This window comes from Mesoplodon densirostris, chromosome 1 (assembly GCF_025265405.1).
Source record: "Mesoplodon densirostris isolate mMesDen1 chromosome 1, mMesDen1 primary haplotype, whole genome shotgun sequence".
Classification (NCBI taxonomy): Eukaryota; Metazoa; Chordata; class Mammalia; order Artiodactyla; family Ziphiidae; genus Mesoplodon; species Mesoplodon densirostris.
Genome location: NC_082661.1, coordinates 211342576 through 211361784, shown reverse-complemented (window position 1 = coordinate 211361784; position 19209 = coordinate 211342576). Strand labels below are relative to the sequence as shown.

Below are 19209 nucleotides of genomic sequence, written 5' to 3'. Positions count from 1 at the left end.
AACTGAATGGTCCTTGATGAATGCTGCAGGGAGTCCACAAAGGCTGCAGTGGTGCTTGGGGTCCTCAGCAGCACCCCCTGGTCCAAGGACCAGGACAGGCAGTGTGGTGGCCAGGGCCAGTGGTGTGTACACACTCCGCTGCAGGGATCAGCTACAGATGCCTATGTAGTGGCAGGGGCCAGTTGCAGACACACCTAGTGGTGGGCGCCAGGGCAGGCAGCAAGGGCCAACTGTGGGCACGCTGGCAGCTGCAAGGGTCCCTGGCTGTCTGCATGTTCTCCTGTGGCTGCAGTCTCCCCCTGGGTGTGCACACCACAGTGGAGGCCAGTGTCAGGTGTCAGGCTGGCAGTGTGCAAGTACACTGCTGGAGGGGCTGGCCCCAAGTGCACACATGGTGATGGGGCATGTAGGCTGGCATCTTGTCTTCACACAGAGGCCTGGGCTGGCTGCTCATGTGGTACCTGAGCTCTAGCAGGGGCCAGAGTGGGGCAGGCTGGGAAGAAAATAGGTAGGGACTGAGGTGGCTGATGTCAGTGAATGCAAATACCTGTGGGGGTCCATGGTGGTTGTGCCATCTCTTGGTTTCTTCAGTGGTGAAAGCTGCTGGATTTGTCTGTGGAGCAGGTGTCTCAGAACCACAGCTGCTCCTGCTATGTGCCTGCTTCTGGGAGCACCTGCTTTTTCTTCCTTGTCCCCCATTTCTATGTGTCTCAGCTTTGCCAATCTCTAAGTGAGTGGGGTGAAACTGAAGGGGGACCTTCATGAGGTGCCCCAAAAGGTAGGGGAAGCTGGTCACTCACCCCACTCCCCCTTTCCTAATGAAGGGTCCTCTTTCTAGCTGGGCACTCCCTCTTGGCGCTGAGCACCGCTGGCTTTGGGGATGGGATGATGCAGGCAGAATGAAGCCGTCTTCCCCTTTTTGTATGGTTATTCTCAGGCTTTATGTTCAACTGCATTACTGAAGTTTCTTAAGTGGGCTCCAGAGCTCTCCCAGAGCTGGTTTTGTTCATGGATAGACGGCTAAATGTTGATCTTTGTGGAAGAATGGAGGCTGGGTATCCTGCACTGCCATTTTGGCGGCATCACCTCCAGTCCTGCAACTCAGGAACAGCCAGATGGAAGAGATACATAGAGCAAGGTATGTGGGAATGGGCACAGAGCTTCACTGCCCTCTCCAGGGACACCACTCACCTAGCACACCTCCACATGTTCACCAACTTGGCGTCTACTATTTGACCATCAATTCCAAACTATGGTCTGGGAGAAGTTAACAGGTACTACTAGGCTGACAACTAAATGCCCACAGACACTAACTCCAATGAGATCCACAGCAGATGACATAGAAGCCACACATCTGATCAGTATTTTAGTCTCATGATAATAGAATTGCCTTACTGAACTGCACAGTGGCAGGAAAGCAAAGCTTATTGCACTATGACCACTTGCAGATGGGTGCTCAGGGAAGTCACCTGCCACATCACAATGTATCTTTTTATTTGGGCTCTAGGCAAACCTCATCTCTAGCTATCCATCCCTGGTCAAATCTGCTGCCCACCCTAGCAGCTGGGCATAATATAGAGGAATGGTCAAGTTCACGTCCTACCACTGTGACAGTGAACAAGTTATTTTCTCTAAACATTCATTTCTTCATGTGAAAAACTGGGATAAGAATGAAAATTATAGTTACTGAGAGCGTGTTATGTGCTAGGCACTGTTCTATGTGCTTTCCATTAATTAATTCATCTACTTCTCATTACAACTCCATGAGGAAGGCATTATTTTTATTCCCATTTTAAACAGGAAGAAAATGAGCTACAGAGAGGTTAAGAAACCTGCCCAAGGCCACACAGCTAGTAAACGGTGGAGCCAGGAGGGCAGTGGTAGCAATTAAACTGAATAGCGTGTAGATAATGCTTGGTGCAGGGTCTGGCCTACGATCAATACCTGGTAGTTTATCACAGTCAAAACCTTGATGCCTATTTCTGTGGGTTAATCTTAGACAAAGCTTGATTTTCTTACCCCTGTGGCAGAAAGCCCCAGAAATTTCTCTCTAGCTCAACGTCAGCTATGACCGAGTTCCTCCTGACACTTCAGTAAGTAAGTTATCAATTCTGTTACTGTGATTCCTGCAAGTCTGGTCTCAAAGGGTTGGGGCACGTCTTTTTCTATAAAGGGCCAGATGTTAACATGTTTGTTAGGCTTTATAGGCCAGATAATTGCTGTCACATATCTTTTCCCAACGCTTTAAAAAATGTAAAACCCGGGCCTCCCTGGTGGCGCAAGTGGTTGAGAGTCCGCCTGCCGATGCAGGGGATACGGGTTCGTGCCCCGGTCTGGGAGGATCCCATATGCCACGGAGCGGCTGGGCCCGTGAGCCATGGCCGCTGAGCCTGCGCATCCGGAGCCTGCGCGTCCGGAGCCTGTGCTCCGCGACGGGGGAGGCCACAACAGTGAGAGGCCCGCATACCGCAAAAAAAAAAAAAAAAATGTAAAACCCATTTTTAGCTCACAGGCTGTAGTTGCCAACCCTGACTCTCCAGGATTATTAATAGAGAACCTTTCTAGTCATCAAAAAGCTTTTGCACGGAGCGGGAGCCATCACAATTGGCTAAATCACCTGGTTACACTTTCATTAAATCCCACCCACCACAAGTTGCCTTATTTTAATGAGATTATGCTTTCATTAAATAGGTACATTTCTGAAAACAGTGAAGAAACTTCCAAATGTCTGTCTGCAGGTGAGGGAAGGTAGGTGGGTAGGTAAATCTAGAAATGCCTACCTAAGGAGTCTTCTAAAGCAATAGTGATAAAGGAAAAAAGAGGAGAATATGCCAGAAAAATAGTTTTTAGAAAAGCAGCACAGAATTTCATTCATGCAACAGACATTTAGAAGAATTTATTGAGCACCTCTGCGTACAGTAATTTTAGAGCTCAGTGACCTTAGAAATTATCTGGTCCAATCTCCTTATTTTATGGATGAGGATTCTGAAGGACCCCCCCCCCCGCCCTCAAATTCAAAATAACTTGGCTATTTTCATTCAAAATTAAAGGTAACAGGCTTTTTTGTCCTGCAAACTGAGCACTTAATGTATGCTCTTAAGTGTTTGTTGAAGGGAACTTATTAATGGAAAGCTACTGTTCTCTTTACCACTTTTAAGCCATCTATTAAGTCTGGTAAAAACAGTACATGGTAATTCTTTTTAAAACTTATTGAAAAAGTTTTTTGCTGTGTATAAGTGGGCTAATTAGCATCAGCCATTAGATGACTAAGTCTTAGACTCACCTTTAATGCCTCCTTTTCCCTGAAGGCTCCCATTGCCTCCCGTCCCTCCTGCGCACAGCTCTTCTCTTTCCACTGCTGCCACCCTGCTGCTCTCAGCGGCTGTCCTTCCCACTCCCTTCCAACACATGTACCCTTATCCGCGTTTTCTTAAAACCAGGCTCAACTCATATCACTGCCTCCTTCCCCCACCCCAAGGCTCTCAACATTTTGAAGGTCCAAGGCTTAGCCTGGTTCCTCAGCCCCAAACTTACTGAAACTTTCTCCCCAGTCTTATTTACCATTATTCTGTTTCCTCTGATGCTCCCTTCGAATTGTTCCTGGCCCTTCCTTAAATATGCCCCCATGTTCAAGCCCTTGCTAAATAAGGCCTTCCGCTCCGTGAGAAATGCCTTTTCACCCATCAGAAGCTTCAGAAATCCCATCCCTCCTTAATGCCATATGCTCCCCCCCGACCCTGTTTTCCTCTTCATTTTCCCAGCAGTTGGTTCTACTCTCTTGTGGCAGGAAGCAAATTTGACCTTCTATTAGATTACTCGGGTAGGTGACTTAATTCTTCTACTGAAAGCAAGCTACCCGTTCTGCAAGTACAAGAAGAAATAGTTCTGGTTACGTTAAAACAGCAAATTTATTGCATAATATCGAACTATATGCACACACGTAGAAAATAAACATTTCATATAACTATATCTTTTTTAATCTTGTATTATAAAGACTGAAAAACTACCAATTTAGCAATTGGAATAAGTTTTAAAAACAAAAAGCAAAAAATCTACAATCCTTCACTGAGATCTGATGCCATCTCACGGTTCATAAATACTTCATTTTATATAAATAAGTCTTTTCTCTAGTGACTAAGAATTTAAAATTAGGCTGACATGGATTCTTCGCTCATGTAGAAGTTTCTTATCCCATGATGAAGGTTGAGTGTGTCAGGTTTTCTGAAATACATATATTTGCTACAAACACAATCCCTCCTGAAATCCCACTGTAAACACACATTCCAAATGCAATCAACAAAAGTTCCATAATGAAGAATGTCCTTCAGTCTTAGCAGTTAGGGAGGAGGAAAAAAAAAATCTGAGTAGAAATTTTGCAATTTAAATAGAAAACGAAAATAGACTGCATGCATCCACTAGGAGGAGAGGATGGGACATTAAGTCAGGTAACAGAATGGGATGAAGTGAAGAGAAAAGTAGGAGGGTGGGAGGAGAGATGAAGTGGTAGAGACAGAAAGTGATAGGGAAAAGGATAGGCAATTTATTCTACTTTTCTGGGAGAAAATACTCCTTAGAAAATTAATGCAACCTGCTCCAAAAGCACAATGATGCAAGAGGGTGAGAGCCTGTTACCTCATCTTGTTGTCAAAAGGGCTTGGCGGGGCCACCAGACAGAGTTCGGCTCAGCTGCGAAGCTATGCGGCTCTGCACCCCTCTGAGGAGGGCCGGGAATTCACAGAGCCACAGGGAGATGGCCAGTCCCTCAAGAACGGTTTTTTTAGGCAAAAGGCAGGTTTATGAAAGGCTCCCCGTAAATTCGCAAGAGTTCCGCCAAAGTCATGGACCCAGATTCAGCTTGTTGGGCTTGGGAATTTCTGAAGTAATCCTTTCCTTCTTAGTCCTTAGGGTTGGACGGCAACAAGCCAGGAGCATTTCCAAGGCTGCAGAGAAAGGAGATGTTCTGCATGTGCGGGTGAGAAAGGACAGGTCAGTCAAATCATTCTTGCAGAGGAATGAGATGGTAGGAAGACAAGGAAGCGTCAGGAGGAAAGATCAGGGCTGAGAGAGACATCGGGGGAATGCGAGTTTAAGAATCCACTGCCCTTTTATCCATCAGAGTACAGCGTAGTCACAAGTGCAAGAACAATGGGGAACTGGGTTTAGAAACAAAATCGCTTCCCAGACAAGGGCTGGTTTTTCACCCTATCCCTAACCCCTGATTTTTCAAAACTTACCACCCCAGAAGTGCATCCATCGGGTTCAGGATTCAAAAGTTCCAACCCACTTACACAATAGAAAAAACCAGAGCTCACTCCCCGTGGTTTTCTGTACGGGCCTCAACGTGGACGTGGAGGAAGGGGGGAGTCTGGGGCAAGCTGGGGAGCCTCAGGCCAAACTGAAGCCCTCGTAGTTGTCGAGGGCCTGGGTCAGCCGTGCACACAGGACCTCTTTGCTGCTGTACTTGGGGAGGTCAAGAAGGTTGTAGCAAGTGTGGGCCACGGGCAAGTACTCCTCCCCGCTGGCCGTGGACTGGATGACGATCTGCAGGCTGGCCATGCCATAGATGGGGATGCGGTCGCTGCCTGTCAGGAACACTGCGGAGAATGGGAAACACCAGCTAGGTAAACGGGGAGCGGCTCTCTGCGGCTCAGGGAGGAACAGAAGGGAAGGGCTGACACCCTGTGGCTCATGTGAGAAGTACAGCCACTTTTTTGTGCCAATATGTGTTGTATTAGTATTAATAAAGGCTCACTTATAAAGCAAGAGATGGCCTTTCACATCCTGTGTTTTGGTTTTATATGGATAAAAAGTCTATACTTTTCATTGGCTAATTTCAGACCCTAATTATACACTGACACAAAGCATCCATCCAATGGAAAGATGCTCAAAAATGCCCCCGAAGAAAAAATGGCCTCAGTGAAATGTATGGCCTCATAAATGTTACGAGCTTTCACAGAATCAAAGAGGAAGGGAATTACTGACCTAGGAAAAGGGCTGACCTCAGAAACCAGGAAGAAGACTACAGTCCATGGGGCCTCAGGGTCTCTCCTCTCCCCTCAAGTGTCTGTGCTTATTATACCCCTTGGCTGGTGAATTTCCATTTGGGATCTGTTTGCTTGCCTTTCCCTGTCTCTCCATTTTTCTTAAACCAGAAGATCTGACACTGACATTATATGAGACGTTTCCCTCTTGCGACACACTTGTGACTTGGAGGGAAAAAAAAAGACCAACCCAGCGGTCTTTTCCTGTTTTCCAGCACTAGATAACCTTCTTTGTTGAACTGCTGGAAAATTAACTATCAGTACAATGAAATCATTAGTTAAGGAGCACTTTCAAATAACCTGTCACTACCTGAGGCTATGACATAAACATGCTTGCCAAATCTGTAAAGTTAATAAAAATTTATGGAAGTCCAATGGTCTCTGAACAGAAAAACATCTTCTTTTAAGGAAATCCTCGGACCAAGGGCTAGCGCCTCTTGATTGTCACAGTTCCACAAGACCCACTGGCAAATCTTATCCTGTCATTTTGACTCAGATGCCGCTATTTCTCAAGGGCCCCTGTAACCAGGCAGAGGGGAAGCAGGGCTCTTTTTAGGAATTCTTTTGTAAGATCTCCACTTCCTCTCATCCTTACTCCATGGGAGCAGTAGAATCTGGGGGTAAATCTTGCATTAATACTAATATATGCTCATTCTTAAAAAGCAAAAGAGACTGCCTTTCAAACTCTGTTTTTTTCATTTTAAATTGATAAAAATGTTATGCTATTCAATGGCTAATTTATGACTCTGATTACACAAAGATTTCTACTATTTTTAAAAGGGTAATTTGTTCATGTAAACTAGACTTCATTTTCCTTTCCAAATGTACTACCATTCTCAAACGTCATCCAGCCAGTCACAAAGGACCATTTACTGTATGATTCCATTTATATGAAATATCCAGAACAGGCGAATCCATAGACACAGAGCAGACTGGTAAGGGTGGGAGGCTGGGAGGAAATGGGGAAAGACTGCTAATGGGTACAGTGTTCTTCTTGGGGTGATGAACGTATTCTAAAATTAATTGATAGTTTCACAACTCCGAATATACTAAAAACCACGGAACCGTACACTCTGAATGGCTGAATTGTAACAGTATGTGTGTGTGAATTAAATCTCAATAAAGCTATTATAAATCACATCTCCCCAGTTACATCTGCAGTAGACACTAATATTTTCAAAAGGCTAGAATGATACGGGAGGTTAATCCAAACGATTCGATTTCATCAATGTAATACTTAAAGGAATCACCTTCATATAAAATAACTAGTATTTTTAGAGCAATTAAAAATCAGTGAAATGATTTTCTTCCTTTCATGCAACCCACCCCGTTACACAACAAATAAGGATTAACAACCTCTGTTGCGCCTCAGATATCACTAAGACAAAAAATGTAAATATATTTCCTTCCTTACCCTTTACCATTTAAAAGAGTTGAACTTCACCATGGAGTATACCATCCTATACCACATGCAAAACTGAAATGTGGACAGATACCATACTGATATTACTTACAGAGAAACTTCTTCTTCTTTTCCAACGGGAACTCATGAAATGTTTCCCAAAATAGTTTCACGGTGGGATGTGTGGCTGAATAATCACCCTTGTAGATGGCAGTCTGCCCAAAAGAGACAGAAAGAAAAATATTATCTTCCGGAAGAATATTACAAGTGGACATCTGTATACCATTTGCACTGGAGAGTAAGAAATAACCACTGAGATGCAGGAGGACTCCAAATCCTCCTTGACTACAGAATGCGTAAGAAAGAGACCGGGTTCTAGGCACTGTGCCCAGGCCGGTGCTGCTCCCTCAGAGGTAACAGACTGCACCTTTTAGGCTTACCTCCTCCAGGGCCTCCCAGTTGTAGTTGCTGTTCCCCACCATCATGGCCCTCAGTTCTGAAGGCTGGAAGAGCTCAAGCACTTTGCCACCACACACCTTTAGGAAGCCGCTGGAGAAAGCTGTGTACCATTCATGAACTGAGATTTGGAAGACATAATTCACATAAGCATCCACAAATTCCTGCCTGCCAGGAGACCAAAGAAATAGAATAAGTTTAGCCCAAAGTCTTGTAGAATTTATCAAGTTCCCCTTCTAACTGAGGCTGAGAGAGATGAAAAATCTCATCAAATGCTCTCTCTCTCTCACCAGGAGGCATCCTACAGCACCTTGTAGGTTACCACCCAGCCCTAGGATTCCACCAAGGGGGGTCTCAGGTGATCTGGGGGCAGGGGAGGGGGCCAGGTGGGTGGAACCATACTACTGACTTTATTTTACCTGAGGTGTTCCAGTTTTCATCTTGTTTATGGTCCTACATAATTTAGTTAAGAAAAAAAATAAGACTTTTTCTGCTTAAAAGAAAAAGTCTAAGATAATGGTTCTAGACTACTTCCTTTCTCTTCGGAAAATGAATAAAGCTAACCATCTGACATTTGTATCCTCCTCTACTTTAAAAGGTAATTTCCTAACACCTCACTATAAATCCCTTAATCAGGGGCCTCCCTGGTGGCGCAGTGGTTGAGAGTCCGCCTGCCGATGCAGGGGATACGGGTTCGTGCCCCGGTCTAGGAGGATCCCATATGCCGCGGAGCGGCTGGGCCCGTGAGCCATGGCCGCTGGGCCTGCGCATCCGGAGCCTGTGCTCCGCAACGGGAGAGGCCACGACAGTGAGAGGCCCGCGTACCGCAAAAAAAAAAAAAAAAAAAAAAAAAAATCCCTTAATCACCTCTGGAAAGAACTGTCTTAATACAATGGCTCCATCTCACTAAGGATCAGTCAAATGCTAATTATGACAATAGCTTCTGCAAGCCTGACTCAAAGCAAGCTGGCTTCCTGGGCTGCTTATTGTAGATAAGGAGTTGGTTTTCTGGGCAGGTTTCTGCAGGTTACAGGTCAGAGTTCTGGTTTGTTTTGTTTTTTGTTTTGGCGGTTTGTGATTTTTTTTTAACCCATTTTTTAAAAAATTGAAGTGTAGTTAATTGTGAATGTTGTGTTAGTTTCAGGTGTACAGCAAAGTGATTCAGTTATATATATATGATATATATATGATATATATATATTCTTTTTCAGATTCTTTTCCATTATAGGTTATTACAAGATATATCAATAGAATATAGTCCCCTGTGCTGTACAGTAGGTCCTTGTTGTTTATCTTTTTTATATATAGTAGTGTGTATATGTTAATCCCAAACTCCTAATTTATCTCTCCCCCCACCATCCCCTTTGGTAACCATAAGTTTGTTTTCTATGCCTGTGAGTCTATTTCTGTTTTATAAATAAGTTCATGCATATCATTTTTTTGGTTAGATTCCACATACAAGTGATATCATATGATATTTGTCTTTCTCTGTCAGAGTTCCCTTTTTATATATGGTCTGGCCATTGTCTGTATGTATATTCCGTCTCTGACTAGTGGGAGTGTAATCTGTGCACTGAGGCATAAACAACTGGGAGAAAAAGTTGCCAATATCTGGAAAAGTTGAAAAAGTAAATACCCTTTAACCCAGCTACTCTACTACCAGCTAGTGCCCCAGAGAGACTCCTCACATGAGTGTACAAGGCGACAAGTACAGGGGTGTTCATTGCAGCATTCTTGTAATACAGAAAATTGGGAGAAACAAAACTAAATATCCATTAATATGAGAATGGACAAAGAAAAGACAGTAAAGTCATATGATGGAAACCATAAAGCACAGCACTTTATGGAATTTTTGTCCAAAGGAATAGAATCTCAAGAACAATGCTGAGTAAAAACCAAGTTTTTGAATGTTAAGTACAATATAATAGCACTTATGTAAGTTGTTTCTTTAACACTTAAAACATTATTATCTATGAGAGACAGTGGCTCCGCCATTTATGGCTTGTGACCCTTGAGCAAGTTATTTAATCTCTCTGTGCCTCACCCTTTTCATCTGTAAAATGGGGAGAATAAGAGAACATAACGTATGGGACTATTATTAAAATTAAATGAGTTAATACATGTAAAGTTCTTAGAACTGAGGCCACCTTGTAAATGTCAGTGATTATTACATTGTTTATGGCTATGAGATTTTGTGTATGAGTATGAAATTATGTATAGGACATATATATATAATGTGTGTATTTAATAAAAGCATTATGTAAAAAGATCTTTGTCTTAATACACATATTATAAAAATATAAAAACATGAAAGAATATGCATAAAATTCCTAAGAGTTTTGTCTATGTAGGAAAGGAGGGTGAGAGGAGAGGAACAGGACTCAGGGGATGTACAGAAAGAATTTCAATGGCTTCAGTAATTCTTTTTTTACAAAACCTGAAGCAAATACTATCTGTTTAAACTTTGATCATAGATACACAGAAGTTTGTCATATTAGTTTAGTGCTTTTGTGTATTTACATTTTTTTTCTAAAAATTAAAAAAATCAGACACTTTGAAGACAGATACTTTCCACGTATCCTCTGTAATATACTACACTTCACAAAACTACAACGTGAACATTTTGGGTTTCCTCCAGGCAGATCTGGTCACCAATAATTAACCAAACTACACCGATAACTAACTGTAGTATAAGCCCTGACAGTTTGGGGTTTCTTTTCCTTTTTTTGTAATGCAAGCGCTCTGGCTGTGCAAGCATCCGCTTCGGAGAAGATAGCTAATGGAGAAGAATAAACACATTGCCAGCCACACAGCCAGGCCGCCTCTCCCCGATGAAGCTCCTTTCAAAGATCTTGGTCGATTTTGATAACTGACCATTCAGGCCACTTGTTTTTTTTCTCTTCCCATGCATTAAATTCCTGCTCTTATGTTTTAAATTTACAAAGAGTGAGCCCGTGAAACCCTAGGGCCCCACTGTCAAACCCCCAAAAAACCAGAACCCCAGACCCTCACTCCCACTCTCTTGCTTTCTCTCCACCACCCTTGACCCAACCTTACTGTGTGGCCCCGGTGTGCCATATAATTTCCAGGTCTTGTAAGTAACATACCTTTATTTTTTTTTCAAAGTATCCTGATGGTTATTTCTGAAGGGCGTCTTGCAATCATATCAGAACCACAAGGACGGGCCCAATCACAACACTGGTTATTGATAGGCTGAGACCAGCATAAAACAATAACCAACAGGCAATGTAATATGGTGGATAGTGGGGTAGACAGGGGGTCAAGTCCAGGGTCCGCCATGTCCTGTATCTAAGCCTCTCTTTTCTCATCTTTAAAATGGGGTAAATGTTCAGTTTTAAAAATAAAAGCCACCAATGTAAAAAGATTATTGTACATCTTAACTATAGATGCTGAAAGTTCTCACAGTGCAGACAATATACTGCTTTCTTGAAACCCATTTAGACAAAGCCTGCAAAACAAAGAATGTTGCCTGCCATCCAGTTCTATAAGGATCAAATCATAAGCCACTGCAGTCACTGACCTATGGTACACACTGAAAGGAATTCAGAATGAAAAACAGGATGAAACATTCTGTGCGTTTTGGTACCTAGACAGTTAAGATGCATATTAGGAAGAATTTCAATGACACCAGATTCTTGCATCCTCCCATACATAAATAAGCACTAAAATCATTAACTAGAGATAGCTGAGGGTTTTTTTGTGATTAGCAGTCATCTTTTACCAAGATGGATGTTTGACTATATGTATTTCCCAGCCAGAACAATTCACGTAGATTGGCTCTTTCCCTGTCTCCTCAGAGCAGTTCCTCAGAGCTATCTGAGAGGCTACAGTCCTCAGTAAGGCCCCTGAAGACACCCCAAAATCACAGCTCTCATGTTGTGCATGTTTATTTCAGTCAAGAGTTTTGGCAACCATGAACGGACCCAGAGCAGACTTTTCTCCTTCACCTGAACTCTCCAAGAATCTGGACCTTGGTACCAGCAAGGGCCCTTGTGCCTCCCTGGAGAGTCCAGACGAATTTGGTGAGTGTCTCCTGGTCTCGGATCTCCTGTCTTGATTGACAATCCTGAGTTTTTTCCACTAGTGGGTAAGACTTTTCCTTTGTAAGATACTGAGAAAGTGTTCAGTTGTAAGATTCTGAGAAACTGCCCAGTTGAGAGAGAATGGGAAGATTTTGTTCATTTGAAAGACACTGGGAAGGTTCAGACTGGGTGATTAGGTAGGAGACTGACCCGATGTGTTTCCTCAAATCATCTACCTTAACAGGATTTGTCAGAATAAAAGTAAAGATACCATAGGAGAGCCTTCAGCTCCAAAGATAAGAGACACAGCTCCTCCAGGCCGATTACAGCTTTCTGGGGCAACCGAGGCATTTATGGGAGTGGTGGAGGAAGTCCCCACACTGTGCAGCAGATCCCTAGGGAAAGCCACTCCTTAAAAACTCACTCAGCCAGGGGCGCACATATAAGAATGGGCCATTCAGTGCTCAGGGCCCCCAGAGCATTTTTAGGCTGCCAGTAAGAGAAACCCAGACACGTAAAAGAGCTAAAACGACTCTAGGGTGACACCCAGAAGATTAAGCTCACAAACGGCACATCGGCCCACCACACTTTTCAGTAGTGATTTTATTCTGACAAACCAATTTTAAAATGAGAAATAGGGCTTCCCTGGTGACGCAGTGGTTGAGAATCTGCCTACCAATGCAGGGGATACGGGTTCGAGCCCTGGTCTGGGAGGATCCCACATGCCGCGGAGCAACTGGGCCCGTGAGCCACCACTACTGAGCCTGCGCGTCTGGAGCCTGTGCTCCGCGACAAGGGAGGCCGCGACAGTGAGGCCTGCGCACCGCGATGAAGAGTGGCCCCCGCTCGCCGCAACTAGAGAAAGCCACGCACAGAAACGAAGACCCAACACGGCCAAAAATAAATTAATTAATTAAAATGAGAAATAGAGTCTCTCAAACGGAAGAAAAAGGGGTGTCAGATAACCCCTGACCAATACCCCAGACAGGTTTACATATCATACAGAACTTATACTTGGCAAGTACTTACTTACTTAAGAATTAAGGAAATCCTCCCTGAAATGGCCAAGATGGGGCTCTTTTTCTGGCATTCCCAAACTGGTTTTTGTTTTATCAAGGCATCTTGATAAACCACCTTTCAAAATTCTGACCCTCGGGGCACAAAGTCCTTCTAGGAGGAGCTTGCATTTCTCTCCCTGCATCTTTGAGATATAAATGTTCTACCAGAGCTCTCAAGAACTCTTATCTTACTCTTATCTAGACCATCTTTAATTCCTGGGATTGAGGGAAAAAAGGAAAAAAGAGGCCTTTTAAACCCAATCAAGTAAACTTAACTTATTCCAACTGTTATTTATAAACTAGTAAGTTTTATATTGTAATACCTGATTCATGACTAAGTTTTAAAATGAAGCTGTGAGATCTCTGATTACATCTGTCTATATGTCTGTGTGTATGTTATAGATATATGTCTTTACTTCTGAATAGTATTGCCAAAATTAATTTATAAATGAGCTCTACTTAATTGGCTTAAAGGAAATTAAGCACTTATATACAGTCTCAGAAGTATAAAAGAAACTAACCCAAATGAATTTCAGTTTCACATGATCTGGGAAATATTCAGTATTAAATTAATATTTGGTATTAAGTTTGCTGGTTTAATTAATACAGACTCTGTAGAGTCATCGACATTCACTATACTTTTATTGTACCTAGGTTTATTAAAAGTCAACTAAGATCTTATTTCTCTTACAAAATTTGTCAGCAAGAAAAATAACTTGGTATGATGAAATTTTTATAAGAAAATTAAATGTAAATGAGATAAGAGTTTTTAGGTGAACCCTTTAGGGATAATTATGTTTTATGGTATGTCTACTTAAAAAACAGTTTCTCCAAATATTTGGTTACTTGAAACTTTAGAGTTTTGCTAAATTAGGTTAAATGATGGAAGTTTACTGAATATCTAGATCATTCCAAAATAAAATAATCTACTGAAACATTAATTACTAAACACAGACTTCCTTTTACAGAGAAAAGAAGATATCCAGGACTATTAATAAATATGTTTGGTGGGCTTCCCTGGTGGCGCAGTGGTTGAGAGTCCGCCTGCTGATGCAGGGGACACAGGTTCGTGCCCCGGTCCGGGAAGATCCCATGTGCCACGGAGCGGCTAGGCCCGTGAGCCATGGCCACTGAGCCTGCGCATCTGGAGCCTGTGCTCCACAATGGGAGAGGCCACAACAGTGAGAGGCCCACATACCACAATCAATCAATCAATCAATCAATCAATATGTTTGGTGCCACAGAGACATTTTCCATAATAAAGCACATGCTTTTTAGAAATTATAAACAGTATTCATAAGTTTGTCAACCTACAGGATGCTAACATAAAGGAAAGTTTAAAATTGTTTACTTCTTAGTTTTCACTAGAAATTAAGGTTTTTAAGAGTTGAGAATTCTAGTTAATATGTGTGATTAAAACTACTAAAATTAATAAGGGAAACATCTTTGTATGCAAGGAAAAAACAAGGTATAAGGAATGAAAATGCATTTTGTTAAGGGAAAAGAAAGTAATTTTGTCCTCAAGAGAGGTTAAAAAGAGGGGAAGAGAAAAAGGAGTATGGAGCTTCCTTAAAAAAACTAAAAATAGAATTACCATATGATCCAGCAACCCCACTCCTGGGCATATATCCGGAGAAAACCATAATTCAAAAAGATACATGCACCCCAGTGTTTACTGCAGCACTATTTACAATAGCCAGGACTTGGAAGCAACCTAAATGTCCAACGACAGAGGAATGGATAAAGAAGATGGAGTACATATATGCAATGGAATATTACTCAGCCATAAAAAAGAACAAAATAATGCCATTTGTAGCCACATGGATGGACCTAGAGATTGTCATACTGAGTGAAGTAAGTCAGACACAGAAAGAAAACTATCATATGATATCACTTATAAGTGGAATCTAAAAAAATGGTACAAATGAACTTACTTACAAACCAGAAATTGAGTCACAGATGTAGAAAACAAACTTACGGTTACCAGGGGTGGAAGGGGGAAGGGATAAACTGGGAGACTGGGATTGACATAAACATACTACTGTATATATCGATAAAACAGATAACTAATAATGACCTACTATATAGCACAGAGAGCTCTACTCAATACTCTGTAATGACCTATATGGGAAAGAATCTAAAAAAGAGTGGATATATGTATAACTGATTCACTTTGCTGTACAGCAGAAACTAACACAACATTGCAAATCAACTATACTCCAATAAAAATTTTTAAAAGAGAGAAAAAGGAAAAGCATAGGGAAAAAAATCTAAAGGTAAAAAAGGAAGTTATATCAATAGAATGATGTGGAAAAGAAATGCTGAGAAAAGAGTTTTGTGCATGGTCTGGACTGGCTAAGATTAGAATAAACTTAATTGAGTAAATGAATTATAATGTTAATGGTAAGATGGTGAAAAACTAGAATTTGGTTCTCTGTTAAGGAGACAAAGTTTTCTTGGAATATTTATATGATTTTGATAAACAATTGTGAAGTTTTTTTGGTTTTTTGTTTTTTACTTTTTAAGTATCTGTTGTAACTTTCTATATTTGCCTTTGAAATCTTTTATTGTCACTTTGGTTAAGTAATAAGTATTGTTTCACAGTGACCTATAATCCTATTTGACCAAGTGCTTTAAAAACTCTTGATAGGGCTTCCCTGGTGGCGCAGTGGTTGAGAGTCCGCCTGCCGACGCAGGGGAAATGGGTTCGTGCCCGGGTCTGGGAAGATCCCACATGCCGCGGAGCGGCTGGGCCCGTGAGCCATGGCTGCTGGGCCTGTGCGTCCAGAGCCTGTGCTCCGCAACGGGAGAGGCCACAACAGTGAGAGGCCCACATACCGCAAAACAAACAAACAAACAAACAAAAACTCTTGATAATTTTGACAAACTTCCTCAAATCAAATTCTAAATGAAGTTCTTTTGACCTCTAGCTATCTTTGGGATGCTTCAGAGGGCCCCTGAAACATCTCAAAGAGAAATATTAAACTAATTAGGCTTATTTGATATGTTAAATTACATGGCTAGCATTATCAAATAAGTAGTGATAAACCTTCTTAGGTTATACTGTATGGGTAAATGTTATTAATATAAATGTTCTAAAAATTATATGAAATTTCTAAAATTTACATGTGTCCTGGTATAATGTCATAATTCTAGTTTTTTTTTTTTTTTTTTTTTTTTTTTTTTTTTTGCGGTACGCGGGCCTCTCACTGTTGTGGCCTCTCCCATTGCGGAGCACAGGCTCCGGACGCGCAGGCCCAGCAGCCAAGGCCCACGGGCCCAGCCACTCCGCGGCATGCGGGACCCTCCCAGACCGGGGCACGAACCCATGTCCCCTGCATCGGCAGGCGGACTCTCAACCACTGCGCCACCAGGGAAGCCCATTCTAGTTATTTTAATATTGTATTAAATATATTTAATATGGTGGACTTTAAAATTTCATTATTTTAATATTTTAATCTTGTATTTCATATCTAAAATTTAATATTTAATATTGTAATAGTGTATGAAAATAACCAAATTTCTTTGACAAATGCATTGTAATCAGGTCTTTAACTGTGCCTTTTTAAGTCTTGTCATTTACAAACAGTTATTGTTTTAGTCTGATGCTTTTACAAAAATGCTTCATCTCCAAGAAGATTTATAGAAAGGACTTTTTGACAAGCACAGGTTTCTGGTAACTTTCAGATCATACTGCTTAACTGGGTAAGAAATTAAAGAATTCTAATGGAAAACCTGATGGCTTCATAAAACTGTTAAAAGGAGATCAAGAATTAATAACATGGGACTGAACGAACTGATGAGGATGATTATAATTTTTATGACTTTGAAAAATTTCTGATTCTTTTTAATGTTTTATTTTTCCAGATTTGAGAAAACTTTTGCTCTTTCCTCTTAAGCTAACTATAATTTATAGCAACTTGGTAAATTATACCTTTGTAAGCGGAACTGAAACATTAATCTTTTCTCTCTGATTCCTCCAGAATTTGGAAACTCTTAGTATTCTTATTCTCATGGCAATATTATTATTTGCATAAATTCAATAAGAATCTGTTCTCCTTATAACAGGAGATATAACAGGAGATAACTGGAAACACTGGCTACATTAATGACTTTGGATGGAATGTCATATTTGAGACTATGCAAAAATCAGACATGACCAAACAGCTTTAAAGAACTGAGGTGGACTTTATGGAACCATAAAGCCTCTTGGAAAAACAACCTAGTACTTTGCTTACAGGATTCCCGGAAGCCTTATCAGGTGAATAAGGGAGGCCACGTCCTGGCAGGTGCATGGATCTCAAGGTATTCTGTGGACCTTGAGAGGAACCCACCCAAATCTGTAGGTATTGCAGGCAGACTCTGATGCCAAGTCCTTGGCATGGCTTTTCTGGCCTTGAGAGACCTTTGAAAAGTTCAGTCTGAGATCCCTTATGAAAAGTTCCAGCAAAAACAATTTCAGAGAGCCTATGTGATCTTAATTTGGCTATGTGTGGCAGAAATGAGGGTGATTTTAGAGGGAAAAAAATTGTTTCAGTAGGTATTAATTTCTAGTGTTGTTAACTGTCTTTGCGATTTGTATTTACTGCCTGAGACTCAACTTCCTAGACTCCTTGTTACTATGTTGCATTATTGTAAGATTTAATTGAACTATTACAAAGGACATTCTAAATTTGTTTCTGAAGCTTATCACAGTAATCTATCTTTGAATAAAGACAGATGCCCCCTGACCTGCAACCAAGAGATAATATACTGGAAAGACATCATTTAAAGGACTCTCTCCAACCTAGATGAAAGGACCCTTATCAGGTACACACAACTAGCTCATGCACAGTGAAACTAAAGGGAACTGATTCTTGGATTCATATTTCCCTCTGAAGAAGGGGCCCTGCACCAGACTGGTCTATAGAGAGGACTTCTGGCCTCAAAATCACCTTAAAACAATGCTCAGAGGAGAAACTACACCCACAGGACAAGAAGACAATATCAGAAGTAGACAGCTATACTAATATGCCAGACCAGACCCATATGATCATTTATAGCGTTTTCTTGATTTCTTAGACTTCTGCACATGAATCAAATGTTTTCTATCATGGCACAATCCTATACAAATTTCAAAATTCAATCTGGGGCTTCCCTGGTGGTGCAGTGCTTGAGAGTCCGCCTGCCGATGCAGGGGACACAGGTTCGTGCCCCAGTCCGGGAAGATCCCACATGCCGTGGAGCGGCTGGGCCCGTGAGCCATGGCCGCTGAGCCTGCACGTCTGAAGCCTGTGCTCCGCAACGGGAGAGGCCACAACAGTGAGAGGCCCGCGTACCGCAAAAAAAAAAAAAAAAAAAAAAAAAAGATCAGTCTGATATTTGGGTTTGTGGTCACTTATCTACAGCCAGTACTTCAGGTTTACCTTGGTGGATTTCTTCTCTCCAAGGCTGTAACTGGATGGCCCTTAGAAAATTTATTTTAGAAGAAAGAAGTTGTAGGGCCACTATTGATATTACTGCATGAGAACCCCTCACTTGGCCAATCATAGTTTTTCCGGCCCTGGCCATAAACATGAATTCTCTTTTAAAGTTACTCAAGCTCAATCAGAGTAATGAGCTAAATTTCAGTCAAAGAACCTAACTTCCCAATTATTAGAAGGGACCCTCCCTCAGTTACAGGATGGATTTATATGGCTAACACTGGGCTATGGTCATTTAAGTTTATGGCCCCCCTATGTTGGGAACAGTTAAATCTTATTAAAGATAATCAGCCAAATAACACTAGAAAATTTGGCTGAATGCCTTATGAAAAACGCCAACAAATCATTTCCCTTAAAGATAGCAACTGGTATGCAAGAGGATGGGTCAGGTGACCAGGAATACTGGGTTGCACCTAATGGAATTCAATAGCTTTGTGGCACCAATTTCTGTCCCTGGCTTCTGCCAGATGGATAGGCAGATGTATCCTAGGATTCCCTTGGGCTCAAGGCCGTTAAGTGTTCCAATTTAGATATGACTCCAGCAAATCTACAATGTATACAAGGCTGATAGATCAAGAGATCTGTATTTCATTGGTATGACCATTTAACAGCTATTTTTGTGCCTTCAGTAGGACTGGAAGATGTAATCACCCACATCAAAGCCTTGACCAAGTTCACCCAATAGGCCTTAAACGACAGTAATCAGGCTATGAGCCTATTGAATTCTGAGATCTCTATGATGAGAAA

The 19209-nt window shown here is 41.7% G+C and overlaps 1 protein-coding gene across 5 annotated transcripts in view; it reads right to left on the bottom strand.

Moving 5' to 3' along the window:
* Nucleotides 1–3940: 3940 nt before the first annotated feature.
* Nucleotides 3941–19209, bottom strand: part of HERC3 (HECT and RLD domain containing E3 ubiquitin protein ligase 3) — a 143201-nt gene continuing 127932 nt past the window's right edge. For 3 of the 5 annotated variants that reach the window (XM_060115054.1, XM_060115061.1, XM_060115069.1), the window contains exons 24-26: nucleotides 7884–8067; nucleotides 7556–7658; nucleotides 3941–5594 (exon numbers count right to left, since the gene is read on the bottom strand). In XM_060115054.1, the coding sequence (XP_059971037.1) occupies nucleotides 5386–5594; nucleotides 7556–7658; nucleotides 7884–8067 (496 nt within the window). In that variant the 3' untranslated portion in view covers nucleotides 3941–5385. The remainder of the gene's footprint in view (nucleotides 5595–7555; nucleotides 7659–7883; nucleotides 8068–19209) is intronic. The other 2 variants (XM_060115087.1, XM_060115077.1) reach the window with 2 other exon arrangements.